Below are 21,666 nucleotides of genomic sequence, written 5' to 3' on the forward strand. Positions count from 1 at the left end.
GGACGTGGTTTGACGTGCTCCAAGACAGCAGGGGGCGCTAATGTAATGCAGTCTTACACCGTTCGCGGTTGATGAATAGAAAACACAGCACGTGACATTGTTGTTTACAAAAGGTATCTACTAGGTAGTGTAAACCCGCTAGGCTGAAGCAGACAGACGTTTCAACATTTCTTTGATAAAACAAACAGCTAGACTTTCATTGTCCTCGCCAATATGTCCAAACTACATTTGCTGAATGTGTTCGTTACCGAGCGTTTGTCGACAGCTGCTGTGGAGATATTCGGGGCCGTAGAGAAGACTATAGCGGAGTATCGGGAAGAAATCTTCCGTTCAGCAAAGGAGAACGAGCGTCTACGGAGGGAGATGGACATGATTATCAAATCAGAGATACAGTTATACAGAACAGGTCTGTAGCGAGTTAAACGTATAACAATATTTTACTTGTAGAATAATGGTACTAGACAATTTATGTGGCACGTTGTGCAATTCTCACCCTGACCGCAACTCTGGGGAGTAATCATTAGTGCAAACATGCAAAATTAGAATTTATATTAAACAAATTCAGGTAGATCCCTTTCCATTTCGTTTCGTTTGCTTCCGTCTAAGAAAAGTTTTGCAACAGAATCAGCTTAAGGAATACACCCCTGGTTTGCCAACGTTGCTTCATTGAATCACGTGCTGTAGTGTAGACAGAAAAGGGTGCAGCGTTGAATTTAACGGAAACGGAACGAATAGTTGAAAAAGTTTGGATTATGGTGCCAGAGGGCGGTTACCATATGGTGATGGACGACTTTTTGCGATTTCAGACTGAGGGGATTCGATTAACCTGCCCGGGTTGAACCGCTAGCCAGGGCTACTCAAATCGAATGGTAATCTGCGCATCATTCAGGAACATTCAACATCTCTTCTCCATAAAATATAAAGTACCAGTCAAAAGTTTGGAGACACCTACACATTCAAGGGTTTTTCTTTATTTGTACTATTTTCTACATTGTAGAATAATAAATTATGAAATTACACATATGGAATCATGTAGTAACCAAAAAAGTGTTACGCAAATCAAAATATATTTGAAATTCTTCTAAGTTAGCCTCCCTTTGCCTTTTATTACAGCTCTGCACACTCTTGGCATTCTCTCAACCAGCTTCATGAGGGAGTCACCTGAAATGCATTTCAATTAACAGGTGTGCATTGTTAAAAGTTCATTTGTGGAATTTACTTCCTTCTTAATGCGTTTGAGACAATTGGTTGTTTTGTGACAAGGTAGGGGGGTATACAGAACATAGCCCTATTTGGTAAAATACCGATTCCATATTATGGCAAAAACAGTGCAAATAAGCAAAGACAAACGACAGTCCATCATTACTTTAAGACGTGAAATGAAGGTCAGTAAATGTGGAAAATGTCAACAACTAGTGCAGTCGCAAAAACAATCAAGCGTTATGGTGAAACTGGCTAGCAGGAGGACTGCCACAGGAAAGGAAGGCCCAGTGCTGCAGAGGATAAGTTCATTACAGTTACCAGCCCAAATAAATGCTTCACAGAGTTCAAGTAACAGACACATATCAACACCAACTGTTCAGAGGAGACTGCGTGAATCAGGCCTTCATGATCGAATTGCTACAAAGAAATCACTACTAAAGGTAGATGATCTCTGCATATGTGATTCCCACCGTGAAGCATGAAAGAGGTGTGATGGTGTGGGGTACTTTGCTTGTGACCCTGTCGGTGACTTATTTAGAATTCAAGGCAACCAGCATGGCTACCACAGCGATACGCCATCCCATCTGGTTTGTGCTTCGTGGGACTCATTTGTTTTTCAACAGGACAATGATGCAACACACCTCCAGGCTGTGTAAGGGCTATTTTACCAAGAAGGAGAGTGATGGAGTGCTGCATCAGATGACCTGGCCTCCACAATCAACCGACCTCAACCCAGTTGAGATGGTTTGGAATGAGTTGTACCACAGAGTGGAGGAAAAGCAGCCAACAAGTGCTCAGCATATGTAGGAACTCCTTCAAGACTGTTGGAAAAGCATTCCAGGTGAAGCTGGTTGAGAGAATGCCAAGAGTGTGCAAAGCTGTCATCAAGGCAAAGGGTGGCTACTTTGAAGAATCTAAAATATATTTTGATTTGTTTTAACACTTTTTTGGTTACTACATGATTCGATATGTGTTATTTCATAGTATTGATGTCTTCGCTATTATTCTACAATGTAGGCTTTATTCATCGGCCAGAACGGAGCACCTGGCTCACAACTGGGAGGCAGCCCGGTTCCAAAACAAATGCAGTCAACGCTAACCCGGTACACCAGGAGCATCGAATCCCCTCGTGTTTACACATGTATTAGGTAATACCGCCTAGCGACCAGGGCTGTGTTCAGTTCGCTTGAAAGTGCCTTTAAGAACATCTAATAGTCAAAGGTTAATGAAGTACAAATGGTATAGAGAGAAATAGTCCTGTAATTCCTATAATAACTACAACCTAAAACTTCTTACCTGGGAATTTTGAAGACTCATGTTAATAGGAACCACCAGCTTTCATATGTTCTGAGCAAGGAACTTAAACGTTAGCTTTCTTACATGGCACATATTGCACTTTTACTTTCTTCTTTGTTTTTGCATTATTTAAACCAAATTGAACATGTTTCATTATTTATTTGAGGCTAAATTGATTTTATTAATGTATTATATTAAGTTAAAATAAGTGTTCATTCAGTATTGTTGTAATTGTCATTATTACAAATAAATATACAAAAATTGGCCGATTTTAATCGGTATCTGCTTTTTTTGGGTCCTCCAACAATCGGTATCGGTGTTGAAAAATCATAATCGGTTGACCTCTAATGCACACGCACAGTTTCTAGTGGTTGAAGTATTGCATTGCAACTAGATTAGTATTTTGTGAAAAGGGGGACACGAGGGACGGCTTATTCATAGCAAACAGGTTAATATCAAGATGCAATAATTTGCCATTAGTGAGGAGAGGAAGTCTAATTTGTTTATCTTTGCATTTTAAAATAATTAGAAATAAGTATATTTCCTAGGCTATTATTTATTTCATTGCATAATAAAATCCTCTACTTTTTGCAATGGTTTCATACTCAGGAGGTAGCCTATAGTCCTACAACAGTGATACCTTTCGTTCTGTCTCTAGTTTAATGGGACCCACTTCACAGAGGTCAATAGATCTGGAGCGCAGGTTATTAAGGTGTAGGTTACTTCTATAGTTTGAATACTCTAATTTAACATTTCTTCAGTAGCCAATATTGGATTTATACACAACTTTTCATAACCATTGTAGAATATTTTTTTCACCTTTTCTGGGCATGCTGGGTTCATATTCCCGAAGTAGCCATAGCCTATATACAACAAATTACCATGCGCATCTCTCATTTAATTGGGCCTATTAGATACGCTATTATTTCAAGTATTTAGCTCTATGCATCAGTAAGGAAGCTGGTTTATAACAAAGTAGAATTTAACAGGTGAACAGACAGTTGATATTTTGCATTGAGGTGTATGGATACCACTGTGAGTAGACACTGTTTCAAAATTTGCGGGCAGTGTCAGCATAGGTTCGAGAAAAAGTTAATGCAAAACATGCCCTATTAAATTCAAACGATCTGTTTACAGGTCCACAGCCATTTGCAATTGTACAGCAAGTTTAACATTGTGCCATCCCCTCCAAAGACATTTGATCAAGTTCACTACTGCTATTTCCTTTAGAAACATGCTTCGGCCTAATTCAAATACTTTAAAAGTATACATCAAATAAGGGCGTTATTGTGAACGATAAGCGTCTTTCAGGCAGAGTTTTAATGCTCGTTCACGAGTGCACAGTTTCAGGACGGGTCTGATTTTATAACCGTAACCGTATGGCGTGCGCCAAGTTGATAAATCTCAATATTTTTGTATGTGCGCGAACTTTTCAGAAATGGCGCACGAATTTAATTGGTGTGAAATTTAAGTAACGTTATAAATGAGGCTGGTCTACTTATGCGGCAACCAGATAATATGAGCCTATGAGGTGTCTCGGTTTCTACACCTTCTCTGTCGTAGATGCTGCGTTCATAGCCAAGTGGGAAAGTGTTAATTACCAGCGGTGGAGTCGTAAATACGAGTTGGATGCATTCACATGCTTTGAACTCGTTGAGAAATGCAGATTGGCCAATGGCAAACAAGCTGCTTCAACCATAATCTAAAAATACAGTTATCATGCTCACAAACAAATTGTGTAAAAAACATATTCATAGATTTTATAAATAATGTTTTGTTGCATTTACCGGCCAAAAATGCCATTCTCAAGATGATTATCTTAATGTGTGACGTCAGGTTCAGCATGTGGGATAAGTCGGAGCTTGGGACGATAGATGAGTTTCCCACTAGTATTTACCAGTTGAAGGGATGTTTTTTCCCTGTCGTATGTGGCAAATACCATCTTCCCATTTGGTTATGAACAAAGCAAGACCAGTCTTCTTCTAAAGTGGGATTTTAGGGCAGACAGCGTCATTCATCCAAAATGCACTCAGAACCAGGTCTCCAGCCAGTACTCTGTGTAGCCCCTCGTCCATGACATCATTCAACCCTAAGAGGTGTTCAGCTTCAGATATGATATCGATCAATCTTGAGTTCTTATCCACTCCGGCAGTGCAGTTTATAACCATAGCGATAAATGCCAAAGTCCACCTTTTTCACAACGAGGGTATCTGGACCCTGCACCTGGCGAACACAGGACTAGAGTACGGTGTCTCCACCATGGAAACCGACCCACTAGCACTTTCTTTCACTCTTTTGGCTGCCTCGGTATAAGAGACACTGGACAGCTCTTATCCTGGAAATCTCTGCCTCCTTCACCCTAACAGGGAATTCAGGGAGCTCATTTTCATGTTTCCCATCAGTGTAGACAAGACAACAAATCATCTAGTTTTTTTTGCACAGACAGGCCTTCCAAGTAAAAGTACAGATTTTGTATTAAGATAAGTCAATGTTGATTTAATTTGTTTTTTTCTTCCAGACTTCCAGCTACTCACTCCCTCTGTTCCCCATGAGCAGCAGAACTGTGAGCAGGAGTGGAGCCCCAGTCTGGGGCAGGAGGACCCAGAGCCCACACAGATTAAAGAGGAACATCAGGAGTTCAGACTCAGTCAGGAGGACTCACCTCAGCCCTCACATCATTATCAAAACCAAACTGTGGATGATGGAGAGAGGAGCGCTCTACCTATCATCATAACTGAAGAGATCAAAACAGAACCTGATGTAGAGGGCTACAGAGTACCACAACCAACCAGTGATCAGCCCCTCTCAGTTCATCCAGACTGCTCTGCTACACTGGAAAAAACATATTGGTGTAAACAATGTGGCAAAAGCTTTACACGTAAGGGAAACTTGACCTTGCATTTAAAGATACACACAGGAGAGAAACCTTTTCTGTGCAAACAATGTGGCAAAAGGTTTAACCAGAAGAGCAACTTGACCATCCACACAAGGGTACACACAGGAGAGAATCCCTATCAGTGCAAACAATGTGGCAAAAGATTTAACCATAAGAGCAACTTGACCAGCCATGCAAGGATACATACAGGAGAGAATCCGTATCAATGGAAAGCTATTTAAGACTTTATCAGTGTGTTCACACGGGATAAATCTTACCAGTGCAAATAATGTGGCAAAAGCTTTGGTTATTTATTTATTTTTTATTTCACCTTTATTTAACCAGGTAGGCAAGTTGAGAACAAGTTCTCATTTACAATTGCGACCTGGCCAAGATAAAGCAAAGCAGTTCGACAGATACAACAACACAGAGTTACACATGGAGTAAAACAAACATACAGTCAATAATACAGTAGAAAAATAAGTGTATATACAATGTGAGCAAATGAGGTGAGATAAGGGAGGTACAGGCAAAAAAAGGCCAAGGTGGCAAAGGAAATACAATATAGCAAGTAAAACACTGGAATGGTAGATTTGCAGTGGAAGAATGTGCGATGTAGGAATAGAAATAATGGGATGCAAAGGAGCAAAATAAATACATATAGTAGGGGAAGAGGTAGTTGTTTGGGCTAAATTATAGATGGGCTATGTACAGGTGCAGTAATCTGTGAGCTGCTCTGACAGCTGGTGCTTAGAGCTAGGGAGGGAGATAAGTGTTTCCAGTTTCAGAGATTTTTGTAGTTCGTTCCAGTCATTGGCAGCAGAGAACTGGAAGGAGAGGCGGCCGAAGGAAGAATTGGTTTTGGGGGTGACCAGAGAGATATACCTGCTGGAGCGTGTGCTACAGGTGGGTGCTGCTATGGTAACCAGCGAGCTAAGGGGGGACTTTATCTAGCAGGGTCTTTTAGATGGCCTGGAGCCAGTGGGTTTGGCGACGAGTATGAAGCAAGGGCCAGCCAACAAGAGCGTACAGGTCGCAGTGGAGGGTAGTATATAGGGCTTTGGTGACTAAATGGATGGCACTGTGATAGACTGCATCCAATTTATTGAGTAGGGTATTGGAGGCTATTTTGTAAATGACATGGATGGTCAGTTTTACGAGGGTATGTTTGGCAGCATGAGTGAAGGATGCTTTGTTGCGAAATAGGAAGCCAATTCCAGATTTAACTTTGGATTGAAGATGTTTGATGTGAGTCTGGAAGGAGAGTTTACAGTCTAACCAGACACCTAGGTATTTGTAGTTGTCCCCATATTCTAAGTCAGAGCCGTCCAGAGTAGTGATGCTGGGCGGGCAGGTGCAGGCAGCGATCGGTTGAAGAGCATGCATTTAGTTTTACTTGTATTTAAGAGCAGTTGGAGGCCACGGAAGGAGAGTTGTATGGCATTGAAGCTCGTCTGGAGGGCTGTTAACACAGTGTCCAAAGAAGGGCCAGAAGTATACAGAATGGTGTCGTCTGCGTAGAGGTGGATCAGAGACTCATCAGCAGCAAGAGCGACATCATTGATGTATACAGAGAAGAGAGTCGGCCCAAGATTTGAACCATGTAGCACTCATAAAGACTGCCAGAGGCCCGGACAAAAGGACCTCCGATTTGACACACTGAACTCCATCAGATAAGTAGTTGGTGAACCAGGCGAGGCCATCATTTGAGAAACCAAGGCTATCGAGTCTACTGATGAGGATGTGGTGATTGACAGAGTTGAAAGCCTTGGCCAGGTCAATGAATACAGCTGCACAGTATTGTTTCTTATCGATGGTGGTTAAGATATCGTTTAGGACCTTGAGCGTGGCTGAGGTGCACCCATGACCAGCTCTGAAACCAGATTGCATAGCAGAGAAGGTGCGGTGGGATTCGAAATGGTCGGTAATCTGTTTGTTGACTTGGCTTTCGAAGACCTTAGAAAGGCAGGATAGGATAGATATAGGTCTGTAGCAGTTTGGGTCAAGAGTGTCCCCTCCCCCCCTTTGAAGAGGGGGATGACCTCAGCTGCTTTCCAATCTTTGGGAATCTCAGATGACACGAAAGAGAGGTTGAACAGGCTAGTAATAGGGGTTGCAACAATTTCGGCAGATAATTTTAGAAAGAAAGGGTCCAGATTGTCTAGCCCGGCTGATTTGTAGGGGTACAGATTTTGCAGCTCTTTCAGAACATCAGCTGACTGGATTTGGGAGAAGGAGAAATGGGGAAGGCTTGGGCGAGTTGCTGTGGGGGGTACAGTGCTGTTGACCGGGGTAGGGGTAGCCAGGTGGAAAGCATGGCCAGCTGTAGAAAAATGCTTATTGAAATTCTCAATTATAGTGGATTTATCGGTGGTGACATAGTTTCCTATCCTCAGTGCAGTGGGCAGCTGGGAGGAGGGGTTCTTATTCTCCATGGACTTTACGGTGTCCCAGAACTTTTTTGAATTTGTGTTGCAGGAAGCAAATTTCTGCTTGAAAAAGCTAGCCTTGGCTTTTCTAACTGCCTGTGTATATTGGTTTCTATCTTCCCTGAAATGTTGCATATCACGGGGACTGTTCGATGCTAATGCAGAATGCCATAGGATGTTTTTGTGTTGGTTAAGGGCAGTCAGGTCTGGAGAGAACCAAGGGCTACATCTGTTCCTGGTTCTATATTTCTTGAATGGGGCATGCTTATTTAAGATGTTTTTTTTTTTTTTTTAATAACCAGGCATCCTCTATTGACGGGATGAGGTCAATATCCTTCCAGGATACCCCGGCCAGGTCGATTAGAAAGGCCTACTCGCTGAAGTGTTTCAGGGAGCGTTTGACAGTGATGAGTGGAGGTTGTTTGACCGCTGACCCAGATGCAATGAGGCAGTGATCGCTGTGATCTTGGTTGAAAACAGCAGAGGTATATTTAGAGGGCAAGTTGGTTAGGATGATATCTATGAGGGTGCCCATGTTTACGACTTTGGGGTGGTACCTGGTAGGTTCATTGATAATTTGTGCGAGATTGAGTGTATCAAGCTTAGATTGTAGGATGGCCGGGGTGTTAAGCATGTTCCAGTTTAGGTCACCTAGCAGCACAAGCTCTGAAGATAGATGGGGGGCAATCAGTTCACATATGGTGTCCAGAGCACAGCTGGGGGCAGAGGGTGGTCTATAGCAGGCGGCAACGGTGAGAGACTTGTTTATAGAGAGGTGAATTTTTAAAAGTAGAAGTTCAAATTGTTTGGGTACAGACCTGGATAGTAGGACAGAACTCTGCAGGCTATGTTGCAGTACATTGCAACACCGCCCCCTTTGGGGATGGAGATTTCAGAGTTTTTGGTGGTCTTCCTAAGCCAGGATTCAGACACGGCTAGGACATCCGGGTTGGCAGAGTGTGCTAAAGCAGTGAATAAAACAAACTTAGGGTGGAGGCTTCTAATGTTAACATGCATGAAACCAAGGCTATTATGGTTACAGAAGTTATCAAAAGAGAGCGCCTGGGGAATAGGAGTGGAGCTTGGCACTGCAGGGCCTGGATTCACCTCTACATCACCAGAGGAGGAGTAGGATAAGGGTACGGCTAAAAGCTATGAGAATTGGTCTAGGACGTCTGGAACAGAGAGTAAAAGGGGGTTTCTGGGGGCGATAAAATAGCTTCAAGGTATAATATACAGACAAAGGTATGGTAGGATGTGAATACAGTGGGGGTAAACCAAGGCATTGAGTGATGATGAGAGAGATATTGTTAATGTTGTTATAAACAGCCATACATCACGTATGAGCACTCACATTAAAGGGCATACATTATATTACTGCAGTGAGTACAGCAAAAGCTTCAGCCTGAAGTGAAAGTGAAAACAACATGATACTTTGTGTCATTGTGGATTTCTTCTCACATCCAACTTGTAAATTAATGTTATGTTCTGTTTTCTGGCACTTGACGACAAAACAAATTGAGTTGTGAAAAGCATCAGTCAGTATTAGATTTCTTAGCTGAAACTAGCTCTCACTTTCAGAGACCTACAGTGCATTCGGACAGTATTCAGACTTTTCCCATTTTGTTACGTTACAGCCTTATTCTAAAATGGATTACATTGTTACGTTACAGCCTTATTCTAAAATGGATTACATTGTTTTTCCCCTCATCAATCTACACACAATACCCCATAATGACAAAGCAAAAACATTTGTTTCAAAATTTTAGCAAATGGATCTCTCTGTACTTTGCTCCGTTCAGCTTTGCCTCGATCCTGACTAGTCTCCCAGTCCCTGCCACTGAAAAACATCCCCACAGCATGATGCTGCCACCACCATGCTTCACCTTAGGGATGGTGCCAAGTTTCCTCCTGACGTGACGCTTGGTATTCAGGCAGAGTTCCATCGTGGTTTCATCAGACCAGAGACTCTTGTTTCTCATGGTCTGAGAGTCTTTAGGTGACTTTTGGCAAACTCCAAGCGGGCAGTCATGTGCCTTTTACTGAGGAGTGGCTTCCGTCTGACCACTCTACCATAAAAGCATAATTGGTGGAGTGCTGCAGAGATGGTTGTCCTTCTGGAAGGTTCTCCCATCTCCACAGAGTGACTATCAGGTTCTTGGTCACCTCCCTGACTAAGGCCCTCCTCCCCCGATTGCTCAGTTTGGTCGGGCGGCCAGCGCTAGGAAGAGTCTTGGTGGTTCCAAACTTCTTCCATTTAAGAATGCTGGAGGCCACTGTGTTGTTGAGGACCTTCAATGGAGCAGAAATGTTTGGTATCCTTCCCCAGATCCGTGCCTCGGCACAACCCTATCTCGGAGCTCTACGGACAATTCCTTCTACCTCATGGCTTGGTTTTTGCTCTGACATGCACTGTCAACTGTGGGACCTTATATAGACAGGTGTGTGCCTTTCCAAATCATGTCCTATCAATTGAATTGTAGACGTTGTAGAAACATCAAGGATGATCAATTGAAACAGGATGCACCCGAGCTCAATTCCCAGTCTCATAGCAAAGGGTCTGAATACAGTATCTGTTTTATATTTTTAATACATTTGCAAACATTTTCTAAACTGTTTTTGCTTTGTCATTATGGGGTATTGTGTGTAGTTTGCTGAGAATGATTTATTTTTTCCCCGATTTTAGAATAAGGCTGCAATGTAACAAAATGTGGAAAAAGTGGAGGACAGCTGGCTTCAGGAAGGCCTCACCATATCATTTGAGGAAAACTTTCTCTCTGTATTTGTGTTTTTTGTTTTTAATGCGTTGGTTGTTTCGTGTAAAGAAGAGAGAAATGAAATAAATTGTCTACATCTAAAGAAAAAGGAAGTCCTCACCACTGTATCTAGCACAGAGCACACATTTGGATTTCTAAACAATAGAAGTTCTTATTCAATTGTTTAACAATGACGTACAGGATATTTGGACCTTCTATCTGTACCATCTGTACCATGTTAGAATATTGAAGGATTCTATCACATCTGTGTTGACAGTTAATAATGCAGCAAATAATTTGTTTTAATAAAGTTTTTTTTTTCAATGGATGTCATAGTGAAACCCTATTTTTCTCTGTTGAACATGATTTCTGTGATGGTTCATATCAGGAAGGTTTAATACATCCTCTATCAGCTCTATTCCCTGCCTCTTACCCCCAACCCTATCCTGAACCGTTTTCATAAAGCGTCTGACATGAGGGCCGATCTAGGATCAGTTCGCCCCTGCCCATTCATTATAATTGACATAAAGCATATCCAATGAGTGCTGATCTAGGATTCGATTGCCCCTGTCCAGTCATTTAAATTGAAAAAGCAAAACTAGATCAGCACTCCCAATCAGATGCTTTGGATCTGATTCCGATTTAGGAAGTTATGCCTTTTTTACGCCCTTCTCAGTAGTTGGTATTCAGACTTACCATATGAAGGTGCATAATTGGCTTTGCAGGTGTGATTCTTTTGTGTGCGCTGAATAAATGTAATTCAACCACTAAAATCCGCTGGCCAACAGATGTTCTCATTGAGTTTTAATTCAGAAAGGTTTTCAGGTCATTTATCTTAAGCCGTGATCCCTTTTAAATACCGTGTATCTTCAATTAGAATTTTGTCGACAGACTAGAATACATTGAGAGAACGAGTTCAGAAACGGTTCAGAAAATAGGGGTAAATTAAATTAAATCCATATCCCTATTTTCTGAACCTGTTCTCTCGATGTATTCTAGTCTGTCGACAAAATTCTAAATATTGCGCCATGGGTTTGGTTCAAACTGTTACGGCTCAGTCTGTGCCCCAGCTCCATAACGATTTAATTAGCCTGCATCCATTTTTTTGGTAACACTTTACTTGACACCTAGCATCAACGCGTTATGACACGGTCATATTCATGTCAATATGTCATAACAGCGGACAACTTGTCCATAATATCGTCATAACACTGCCATAACCCATATATTTACACCTGTTGTGACACATTGCGTTATTTTATGGCTGGTTAAGACGCCTACATAAGAGATTGGACTCGAGTTAATCAATGTGATTTGTCCATAAATATACAGGTATACCTCTCAATGGTTGCAGAATCTTGTCTATTTTTGCTAACTTTTTATTGAAATTTCTTGTGGTAAATTAATTGATATCTTTAAGGATATGAATATCAAGTATGTCTACTTCACCATCAGGCCATTTTATAGGTAAACTACAAGGTCATGTAAAAATTGTCTTTTAACAATCCAATACATAAGGTACACTTATCATAATTGGGTTTAAGTCCAAAGAGGATAGAAAATGGATCAAGATCTTCAATGAGACTGTGCAGGGATCCAGATTTGCAGATTTAAGAGGTCATTTTAGTTATTGGCATACATTGACACTTTCGTTTTCAAGCCCTGGATTTCTAACCCCCAGAATTGGGGCCTTTGTGAATACAACCTCATGGCCCTAACCATGTTACCTCCTCCCAACTGGTGTCTCCTGGGACATGGTGGTTTTTCATGCAAAGGCATGAAAAAAACGTCTCGTTGTTACAGAATATACTGACTGACAACAGTTAGAAATATAAACTAGCAATTCAGAGTATAGTCTGCTAGAAACGAAGAAGAAGACATTTTAGCTAAATTTGGTGTTGGGGGTAGGATCCAGTGACTGGTTTTCCATTAAATGCTCCAAGACAGCAGGTGGCGCTATTGTACTGCAATCTGTTTTTCACCGATCGCGTTGTGTAAGGAGCACACCGTCCATCGTTGTTTACATATGTTATAGATTAGATCTGCTAGACCAAAGCAGACAGAAGTTTCAACATTTATTTGATCGCCAATATGTCCAAACTACAGTTGCTGAATGTGTTCGTCGCCGAGCGTTTATCCGCGGCTGCTGTGGAGATATTCGGGGCCGTAGAGAAGACCATTGCAGAGTTTCAGGAACTCATCTTATGTTCAGCAGAGGAGAACGAGCGTCTACGGAGGCTGTTGGCCATGGTTATCAAACCAGAGATAAAGTTACACAGAGTTGGTGTGTATAGCGAGCTACAGTTGTGATACGATATTTGTATATTTAACGTCACTAGACTAGATAATTCAGATGGCACGTTGTGATATGCGCACTCTTAGCCCAATATTATACATTTGATCAATTATTTATTTCATTAACTAATAAAACGAGGTTTAAATAGCCAGTAGATGCGACATGTTCGCTTACAGCTGCACTAGGGTCGGACAGGCTTCCTACATAGATTAAGACCCCGTGGAGGGATGACAATTCGGAGTACAACGCATTTCTCAACTCTGGATTGAGATACATTTTTCGAGACATATCTCGCAGAAACCTGTCCAAATTTACTGCAGCTGTAAACACGCGGGTTGGATATGCTGGCTGAGGTCTGAAGGGTATTCCATAACGAAAGCGTTTGAGAACTCATGGTCCAATGACTGTATCTATAGTAGACCCACGTGTCTCGCGTCTGAAGCTATCTACATCCTAGTCCTGATTGTACCCATTTGTCCCTCGTCTGAAGCTATCTACATCCTAGTTCTGATTGTACCCATTTGTCCCTCGTCTGAAGCTATCTACATCCTAGTTCTGATTGTACCCATTTGTCCCGCGTCTGAAGCTATCTACATCCTAGTTCTGATTATACCCATTTGTCCCGCGTCTGAAGCTATCTACATCCTAGTTCTGATTGTACCCATTTGTCCCGCGTCTGAAGCTATCTACATCCTAGTCCTGATTATACCCACTTGTCCCGCGTCTGAAGCTATCTACATCCTAGTTCTGATTGTACCCATTTGTCCCGCGTCTGAAGCTATCTACATCCTAGTCCTGATTATACCCATTTGTCCCGCGTCTGAAGCTATCTACATCCTAGTCCTGATTGTACCCATTTGTCCCGCGTCTGAAGCTATCTACATCCTAGTCCTGATTATACCCATTTGTCCCTCGTCTGAAGCTATCTACATCCTAGTCCTGATTATACCCATTTGTCCCGCGTCTGAAGCTATCTACATCCTAGTTCTGATTGTACCCATTTGTCCCGCGTCTGAAGCTATCTACATCCTAGTTCTGATTGTACCCATTTGTCCCGCGTCTGAAGCTATCTACATCCTAGTTCTGATTGTACCCATTTGTCCCTCGTCTGAAGCTATCTACACTCTAGTCCCGATTAGCTAAACACATTTACAGTGCATTCGGAAAGTATTCAGACCCCTTGACGTTTTCCACATTTTGTTATGTTTCTGCCTTATTCTAAAAAAAAAAATTAAATCCTCATCAATCTACACACAATACCCCATAATGACAATGCGAAAAACATATCGCTGACCAGTGAACAAGAAACTATTAAATCCCGTTTTTAGATGCTACCCCCCTCTTCAAATAATGATCTAATATGGATGCCAATGTTTTGCACTACATAGCCTATTTCCATCTGGACATTCCAAAACACTCCGTCTTGCTGAATGCCCCCCTGTCGGTTCTTCCGGGACTCAATAGCTGACAACAGACGGTTGTGAACCACAGACAGATGTGCTTGCAAAGCAGAAAAAACCCATTGGCGTCCATATTAGACTTTGATTGGGGGGGTAGCATATAAAACTGGATTTAATAGTTCTTTGTTCAAGCAGTTTCTGCAATTTCTGTTATTCAATACGTTTCAATGGGCTTTATTAGTAAAGGCCAAAATCAATATTTTATCAAATAATTGTATGTATTTTTGTGATACCTAAAGGGGTCCTACAATTAAAAATCAAATAGCTAAATGATCCATATAGTATGACCATCTTAAAACAATTCCATATGACAGCTTAGCATATTTTTACTCTTGAACTTATTTAGGCATGCCATAACAAAGAGGTTGAATACTAATTCACTCAAGACATTTCAGCTTTTCATTTTTAGTTAACTTGTAAACTTTTATCAAAACATAATTTCACTTTGACATTATGGGGTATTGTGTGTAGACCAATGACACAATCTCAATTTAATCTATTTTAAATTCAGGCAGTAACACAACAAAATCTGTCAAGGGGCGTGAATACTTTCTGAAGGCACTGTAGCTTTGGACTTGGGACACATGCTGCTAGTGGTCATTGGACCATGAGTTATCTCGAATGCAGCCACTATGAAATGCCCAAAGGCCTCGTCACTAATTCATGAAATAATGAATGACAAGTCTAATATTGGAATAGCGCACCCTGAACATAACTTTGGTTGGCCAACATTGCTCTGTTGAATCATGCTGTAGCTAGTGTAGTAGACCATTCAACAAATCCTCTTGTTTTTAAGCACAAAGAGGCCTTCCAAACAAAATCACAATTTTTAGTCATTCAAAATATTGATTGAATATATTTGTTTCCCTCCAGACTTCCAGCTACTCACTCCAGTCGTTCCCCCTGAGCAGCAGAACTGTGATCAGGAGTGGAGCCCCAGTCTGGGGCAGGATGACCCAGAACCCACACAGATTAAAGAGGAACAACAGGAGCTCAGACTCAGTCAGGAGGACCCACCTCAGCCCTCACATCTTTACCAAAACCAAACTGTGGATGACGAAGAGAGGAGCGCTCTACCTATCATCATAACTGAGGAGATCAAAACAGATCCTGATGTAGAGGACTACAGAGTACCACAACCAACCAGTGATCAGCCCCTCTCAGTTCATCCAGACTGCTCTGCTGCAGTGGAGAAACTGTATCAGTGTAAACAATGTGGCAACAGCTTCACACGTAAGGGACACTTGACCATCCATTCAAGGATACACACTGGGGAGAAACCTTATCAGTGCAAACAATGTGGTAGATGTTTCAATGTTATGAGTAACCTGAAACAGCATATGAGAATACACACAGGACAGAAATCTTATCAGTGCAAAGACTGTGGCAAATGTTTCAGTCGGAAGTGTGACTTGGACAGACACACAAGGATACACACAGGGGATAAATCTTTTCAGTGTGAAGACTGTGGCAACGCTTTCAACCAGAAGATAGAATTGACATTGCATATGAGAATTCATAGAGGACAGAGAACATACAGCTGTCCTGTATGCAAGAAAAGTTACATGGAATTAAGCCATTTAAGACGTCATCAGAGCGTTCACACAGGGGAGAAACTTCATCAGTGCAAAGAATGTGACAAATGCTTTAGTTATAAAGGAAGCTTGAAGTTGCATATGAGCACTCACACAAACGGGATACATAATATCACTGCAATGAGTGCAGCAAAAGCTTAAGCCTGAAGTGAATCTGAAGTGAAAACAACAAATTATACTTTATCATTGTGGATTTCTTGTTACATCCAACTTTAAATTAATGTTATATTTTCTGGCACTAGACAAAAATGAATTGAGTTGTGTGTGTGGACGAGGAAGTATCACTCAGTGTCATCTTTTTAAGATGAATCTAGCTCTCACTTTCAGGGACCTACCCTCCAGGACACTGCTGGCTTCAGGATGTCCTCACCACTGTATCTAGCACAGAGCACACACTTGGATTTCTAAACAACAGGAGTTGTTATTCAATTGATTAACAATGACATACAGGATATCTTCTATCTGTACTGATGGCTGCATGTTAGCATATTGAAGTAGCCCATCACATCTGTATTGACTCAATACAGCAAATAAACTTTGTTTTAATAAAGTTGTTTTTTTCAATGGATGTCATAGTGAAACCCTATTTTTCCCTGTTGAACATGATTTCTGTGCTGGTTCATATCAGGAAGGTTTAATACATCCTCTATCAGCTCTATTCCCTGCCTCTTACCCCCAACCCTATCCTGGAACAGCATTCCTAAACTCTCAGACGCTTTGTCCATACAGGCCCTGTGTCAATTTTACCTCATGACTGGTGTCTCCTGGGACATGGCTGAAAGTAAATCTGTGCCTTTGTTTGAATTATTGGGTCACAAAAACCTTTGTTGGGTAAAGGTCAGGCTGTAAAGGACTTTGTGAACCATTACCTTATACTGACAGTGGCTTCCTGTGAAAACTGTGAGCGTTTAAATGTAGGTCAGTGGGATATTTGACAGGCCACATTCCTAAGGAACACCAGCGTCATGGAGAATCCTCAACATTCCGATTTGGCCCTATTTGGTCAATGCCTCCTAATAATCTCCAGTCATTTATCAATCAATAAGAACTGAATTTGAACTAGTACTGGCCGCTTAACATTTGTCTGGGTGACTTTTGTCGGAACCGGTAGTTTCCTCTGTTCCCTGTGTTTCCAGGGCAGATCTGGGTCTGTGTTTGTTATCATAGGCTGTGATAATTGCTCCTCAGGCTCCCACCAGTACAAACTAAATGAAGGCCTCTGAAAGGAAGGCCAACCCGAAATGAAGTCCAACTGAAAGGAAGGCCTCTGACAGTTGTGGCCAGAAACATTGTTTTAAATTAGATTCATGTAAGCAGGCATTGTTCGTGTGCCAATGGTGGAAATGCCAGATTAATTTCAGAGAGAAATGGGTCAAGAAAACAGAGAGAGGAGCTGGAGGGTATAGGACTCTTTTATTACTAGTTTTCAGAGTGGAAATATGTAGGAGAAAAATTCCCTGAGGTCTATCATCTAGTTTTCAAAGGGGCCAGAGACCGTAATAGATGACATAGGCCTGCTAGCAGAAAACAATAGACCCTAGATATGATCACTGGGAGGGTAAATACAAATATAGCTAGCAGACGTGATACACATTACAAAGGAATAACATGTAGACCCTATCTGAAACACTACAGACGAAAGTACTACAATTGTTGCATACAACAAACATAATCAAATGTTGCCATAAAAAGACTTACTGTAGTACTTATGTCTCAAGTACTGATTCAAGTACTGCATTGAAACACGATCTTGATGACAATCCAATGTCCCAGTTTTATCTGACAGTCTTTCAGCGTCAGTGGCAATTGAGGAATACTGTCAGTAGAACAATGGTCAATTGGTCGATTCAGGGTCCTCTGACTATGATGGAGGGTATCCACAGCTTTTTCAAGCCATTCTTGGGCAGCTATAAAGAGAGACGTGAGCCACTAGATTATGGCTATCAGGATGGCGATCGCTGCCACGGGACAAACAGAGTGGATACCAAAGGACAGACTGCATGTGATCGTATCTGATCACATCTCTATGAACCCACTCTAAACCAGAACCAGAACAGAGCTCGAACCGAAGTCATTCAGCTCACATCTCTGGCCCAGTCCCCAAGTCCAAAAACTTCACTCTGTATATTATCTGTACAGATGATGTATTGCCTTTACAGCGCTGACACAGCAGAGGAATCTTTCCATAAACAGATGTGTGTGTGAGAGAGAGAGAGAGAGAGAGAGAGAGAGAGAGCGAGAGAGAGAGAGAGAGTTTGTCTACTGTTGGATTGAAGGGAGGGAATCCACACACTTCATAAATATTTATCTCACACATCAGTCTCTCATTTATTGGCAATAAACATCTCCTGCCTCTGACGTCTGCAGCTCATACAGGCTACGGAGGGCAGGAAGGAACATCAAGTGATAGGAGTAACTGTAGATGTATTCTAACCATGTCTGTTACATTGGGGAAGAGCGAATATGACAATGAGAATGTAGTACTTAATGTAATTGGATGGCGCCAACTTTTTGCATTTGTAATATTCAGTCAATTGTAGTTCTCAGTTTTCAGCCATGGTCTACGTGACCCTGTGTTGCTAGTTGCTGCAGGTGAAGAGGAGAGGTGATGTCCTCAGGACCTTGCATAGCGGACAGACACATGCCTCTGCCTTTTTCTGTCTGGAACATTGGCTCATTCGGGAAACTGATTAAATCGATGGGACGAGGGTCGGGCCAACCACTGGAGGGAGAAATGCTGTGCTGGGATGAACATGGAGAGAGGGAGGAGATGAAGGAAGACAAACACAGAAAGAGGTGGAGGGACGGACGGGGAAGTATAGGGTTGTTTGCAGAAGGGAAAGAGGCATGGACAGAAAGAGTGTGGGGAGTTGAGGGAGAGAGGCATGGACAGAAAGAGTGTGGGGAGTTGAGGGAGAGAGGCATGGACAGAAAGAGTGTGGGGAGTTGAGGGAGAGAGGCATGGACAGAAAGAGTGTGGGGACTTGAGGGAGAGAGGCATGGACAGAAAGAGTGTGGGGAGTTGAGGGAGAGAGGCATGGACAGAAAGAGTGTGGGGACTTGAGGGAGAGAGGCATGGACAGAAAGAGTGTGGGGAGTTGAGGGAGAGAGGCATGGACAGAAAGAGTGTGGGGAGTTGAGGGAGAGAGGCATGGACAGAAAGAGTGTGGGGAGTTGAGGGAGAGAGGGATAGGCAGAGTGAGAGAGAAAGATAGGAATGTAGTGTTAGTGATTGTAGTTGGCGGCTCTGAGGGCTCTGAGGGCTCTTCGCCACATGTTTTGGCTGTGCAGGGAGACCAGACGTTCCTTTCTAATGGAACCCTACAGAGCACAGGCGAAAAGCCACTCAAATCCTCTATCTAATAACATAACATAATGTGTCTGTGTGCCTGAAAAAGAGAGGATGTCAAGAGAAGTTAGGAGGGATGTTACTTTTTCTCTTTTAAATTTCAAACATATTTTTAATTGAGGACTAATTAGGTTCCAGGAAACCGGCCCTCAAGATTAAAGGAGAAAGTGGAAGTTTCACAGAGACAATAATGAGGGTATGTTGTACTTTCTCTGTGTGCTGTCTGCCCAACAGCCCAAGGCATTTCATTATCACCCTCATTCATCTAGTCATCTGATTTTCTGAACCACTTTAAATGGGGCTATGATTGTGATTGGTTTGGGGAGCACACACTGTCCTGGTTCTTCTCACTTTAGCCCAGTTTGTGCTCCACTTCTGTCTGAGGCTGCAGTAAAATGGATTTTATTACATTCTTTCTTTTTTTGAAACCGAGTTCCAAGTTCTACAAAGTTTTGGGTCCCATTTCTTATCTCCTACTCTTGTTATGACAGTGGGCAGAGCGCCCTCTTGTCTATTACACTGACCACCTGTTAATGAATGTCTATCATGTCTAAATCCTGCTGATCATGATAATAAGAATAGTGTTTTTCACTAACAAGTCTAAACTTCAAAGCTCACCTCAAGTCTTGGAGGAATACAACAAGAACATACGATTTTTTTGTTATCAAGCTTGTAACATAGTCCCACTCTCATTGAAATGTTACCCGGTCCATTTTCCCTCAGATATTTCCCTTAAAAATAACTAACTCTTCTCTACCAGACACGGTCTGCAGTAGGACCCAGGGGCCACCGAGGCACCGACTCCACAGGGCTCACGAGCTCGTGTGTAAAGAATTGACACAGACAATTTGTTTCAGTGTGTGGGGAGCCTGAGTGAGGTGCGTGCTTAGAGGACCTATAAATTGTGAAGATGTGCATGGCATAGACAGTTCGTTTTCAACACCAGACAACTGAACTCTCATTTTCAACCACGACGGGCATAATACCGTATACAGATCCTGTGCGTACTTTATACGACTTTGGTTGGACTGCAAGGTGTCGACAGGAGAATTTGTTTCTTTCGCACATGCACAGCGACGCATGGGTGGAATGCTTCTAACGAATAAGGACTTTTATGGAGTTTCATAGCTTTGGGACAGTAGAGCGCGGTTGCAGCTCCCCTTTTCCCACGGAACTCTACCTGGATGGAAACCATGTCACCACAGCAACAGAACGAGCTGATCCGCAGGACGTCACTCACCGGCGAGTCCAAGACCAGCACGCAACATGAACACAAGAGGGTAAATTAACGTCATAGGCCAAATCATGTGTTTTTACGCACTCATTCCCGATTAATGTGTGTGATTGTTATGCGTTTCAAAACAGTGAATATACTTTTTTGGTTAAGGAGCTTATTGCAACTGTGTTGTGTTGCGCGCTCTGTGTCCCGTAGCGCACGGGCTCACACGGGGATTGCTGGTGCTATGTTCAGACTCATGGTGTTCGCAGGAGGAGGGAGTAAATTGCCGTTAAACCGAACCCTCCGGTTGTAGATACTAATCAGAATATCCATAGACAGACCCAGGAATTAGGCCTATGCAACTCAGTTATTTGCTGAAAACAGCACTACTTGTTGCATAGCCATGCGAAAATGTGACATTTCAAAAGCGTTTCAATGCTCTGAAACCATTGATCTTATGCAGTATATCAAATATGACATCTTCGTTTGAAACCTTAGGCTTTTATCATATAGCCAACTGTAGGTTATTATAGGACAATGATCAACAGTTGGAATGTATAGATTCCCCCTCCGCAGTCTTCTGAATCAGTAGCTGTGGTGTTTGTGTAAAAACTGTGGTGTTCTGTAGCCGGGTATTCCAGTCTCTGGCACCACTATAGTGTCTGGCTGCGTGGGGACTGGCAGCCTTTTGCAGTAGGCTTTACCCACTGCTCTGCTTTGTGTGGAAATATCAGCTATAAGCAAGCCTGCCATTAATACACTGACTGCTTCAGTAATTGATAGTTTTAATAACTATTTAATTTATCTGTCCAGTCACAAGACCTACAGTGCATTCAGAAAGTATTCAGACCCCTTGACTTTTTCCACGTTTTGTTACATTACAGCCTTATTCTAAAATGGATTCAATTGTTTTCCCCCTCATCAATCTACAAACAATACCCCATAATGACAAAGCAAATGTATAACAAATATAAATTGGAGATATGACATTTACATAAGTATTCAGACCCTTGACTCAGTACTTTGTTTAAGCACCTTTGGCAGTGATTACAGCCTCAAATCTTCTTGGGTATGACGCTACAAGCTTGGCACACCTGTATTTGGGGAGTTTCTCCCATTCTCCTATGCAGATCCTCTCAAGCTCTGTCAGGTTGGATGGGGAGCGTCGCTGAATAGTTATTTTCAGGT

General features: G+C 42.2%; 3 protein-coding genes across 4 annotated transcripts in view; all 3 read left to right on the plus strand.

Moving 5' to 3' along the window:
- The first annotated feature begins 91 nt into the window (after positions 1 to 91).
- Positions 92 to 5,906, plus strand: LOC110527320 (uncharacterized). The gene is made up of 2 exons (XM_021608512.3): positions 92 to 406; positions 5,018 to 5,906. The coding sequence occupies exons 1-2, from the start codon at positions 214 to 216 to the stop codon at positions 5,614 to 5,616; spliced, it is 792 nt and encodes a 263-aa protein (XP_021464187.3). The 5' UTR covers positions 92 to 213; the 3' UTR covers positions 5,617 to 5,906.
- Positions 5,907 to 12,517: 6,611 nt separating this feature from the next.
- On the plus strand, positions 12,518 to 16,478 carry LOC110527317 (uncharacterized). Its single transcript, XM_021608509.3, has 2 exons — positions 12,518 to 12,843; positions 15,189 to 16,478. The coding sequence occupies exons 1-2, from the start codon at positions 12,651 to 12,653 to the stop codon at positions 16,049 to 16,051; spliced, it is 1,056 nt and encodes a 351-aa protein (XP_021464184.3). The 5' UTR covers positions 12,518 to 12,650; the 3' UTR covers positions 16,052 to 16,478.
- Positions 16,479 to 19,287: 2,809 nt separating this feature from the next.
- Positions 19,288 to 21,666, plus strand: part of LOC110528756 (rho GTPase-activating protein 20) — a 21,594-nt gene continuing 19,215 nt past the window's right edge. For both annotated transcript variants that reach the window (XM_036982612.2, XM_036982613.2), the window contains exon 1: positions 19,288 to 20,539. In XM_036982612.2, the coding sequence (XP_036838507.2) occupies positions 20,444 to 20,539 (96 nt within the window). In that variant the 5' untranslated portion in view covers positions 19,288 to 20,443. The remainder of the gene's footprint in view (positions 20,540 to 21,666) is intronic.

The sequence above is a fragment of the Oncorhynchus mykiss genome, chromosome 7 (assembly GCF_057628025.1).
Source record: "Oncorhynchus mykiss isolate SJ-2025 chromosome 7, ASM5762802v1, whole genome shotgun sequence".
Taxonomy (NCBI): Eukaryota; Metazoa; Chordata; class Actinopteri; order Salmoniformes; family Salmonidae; genus Oncorhynchus; species Oncorhynchus mykiss.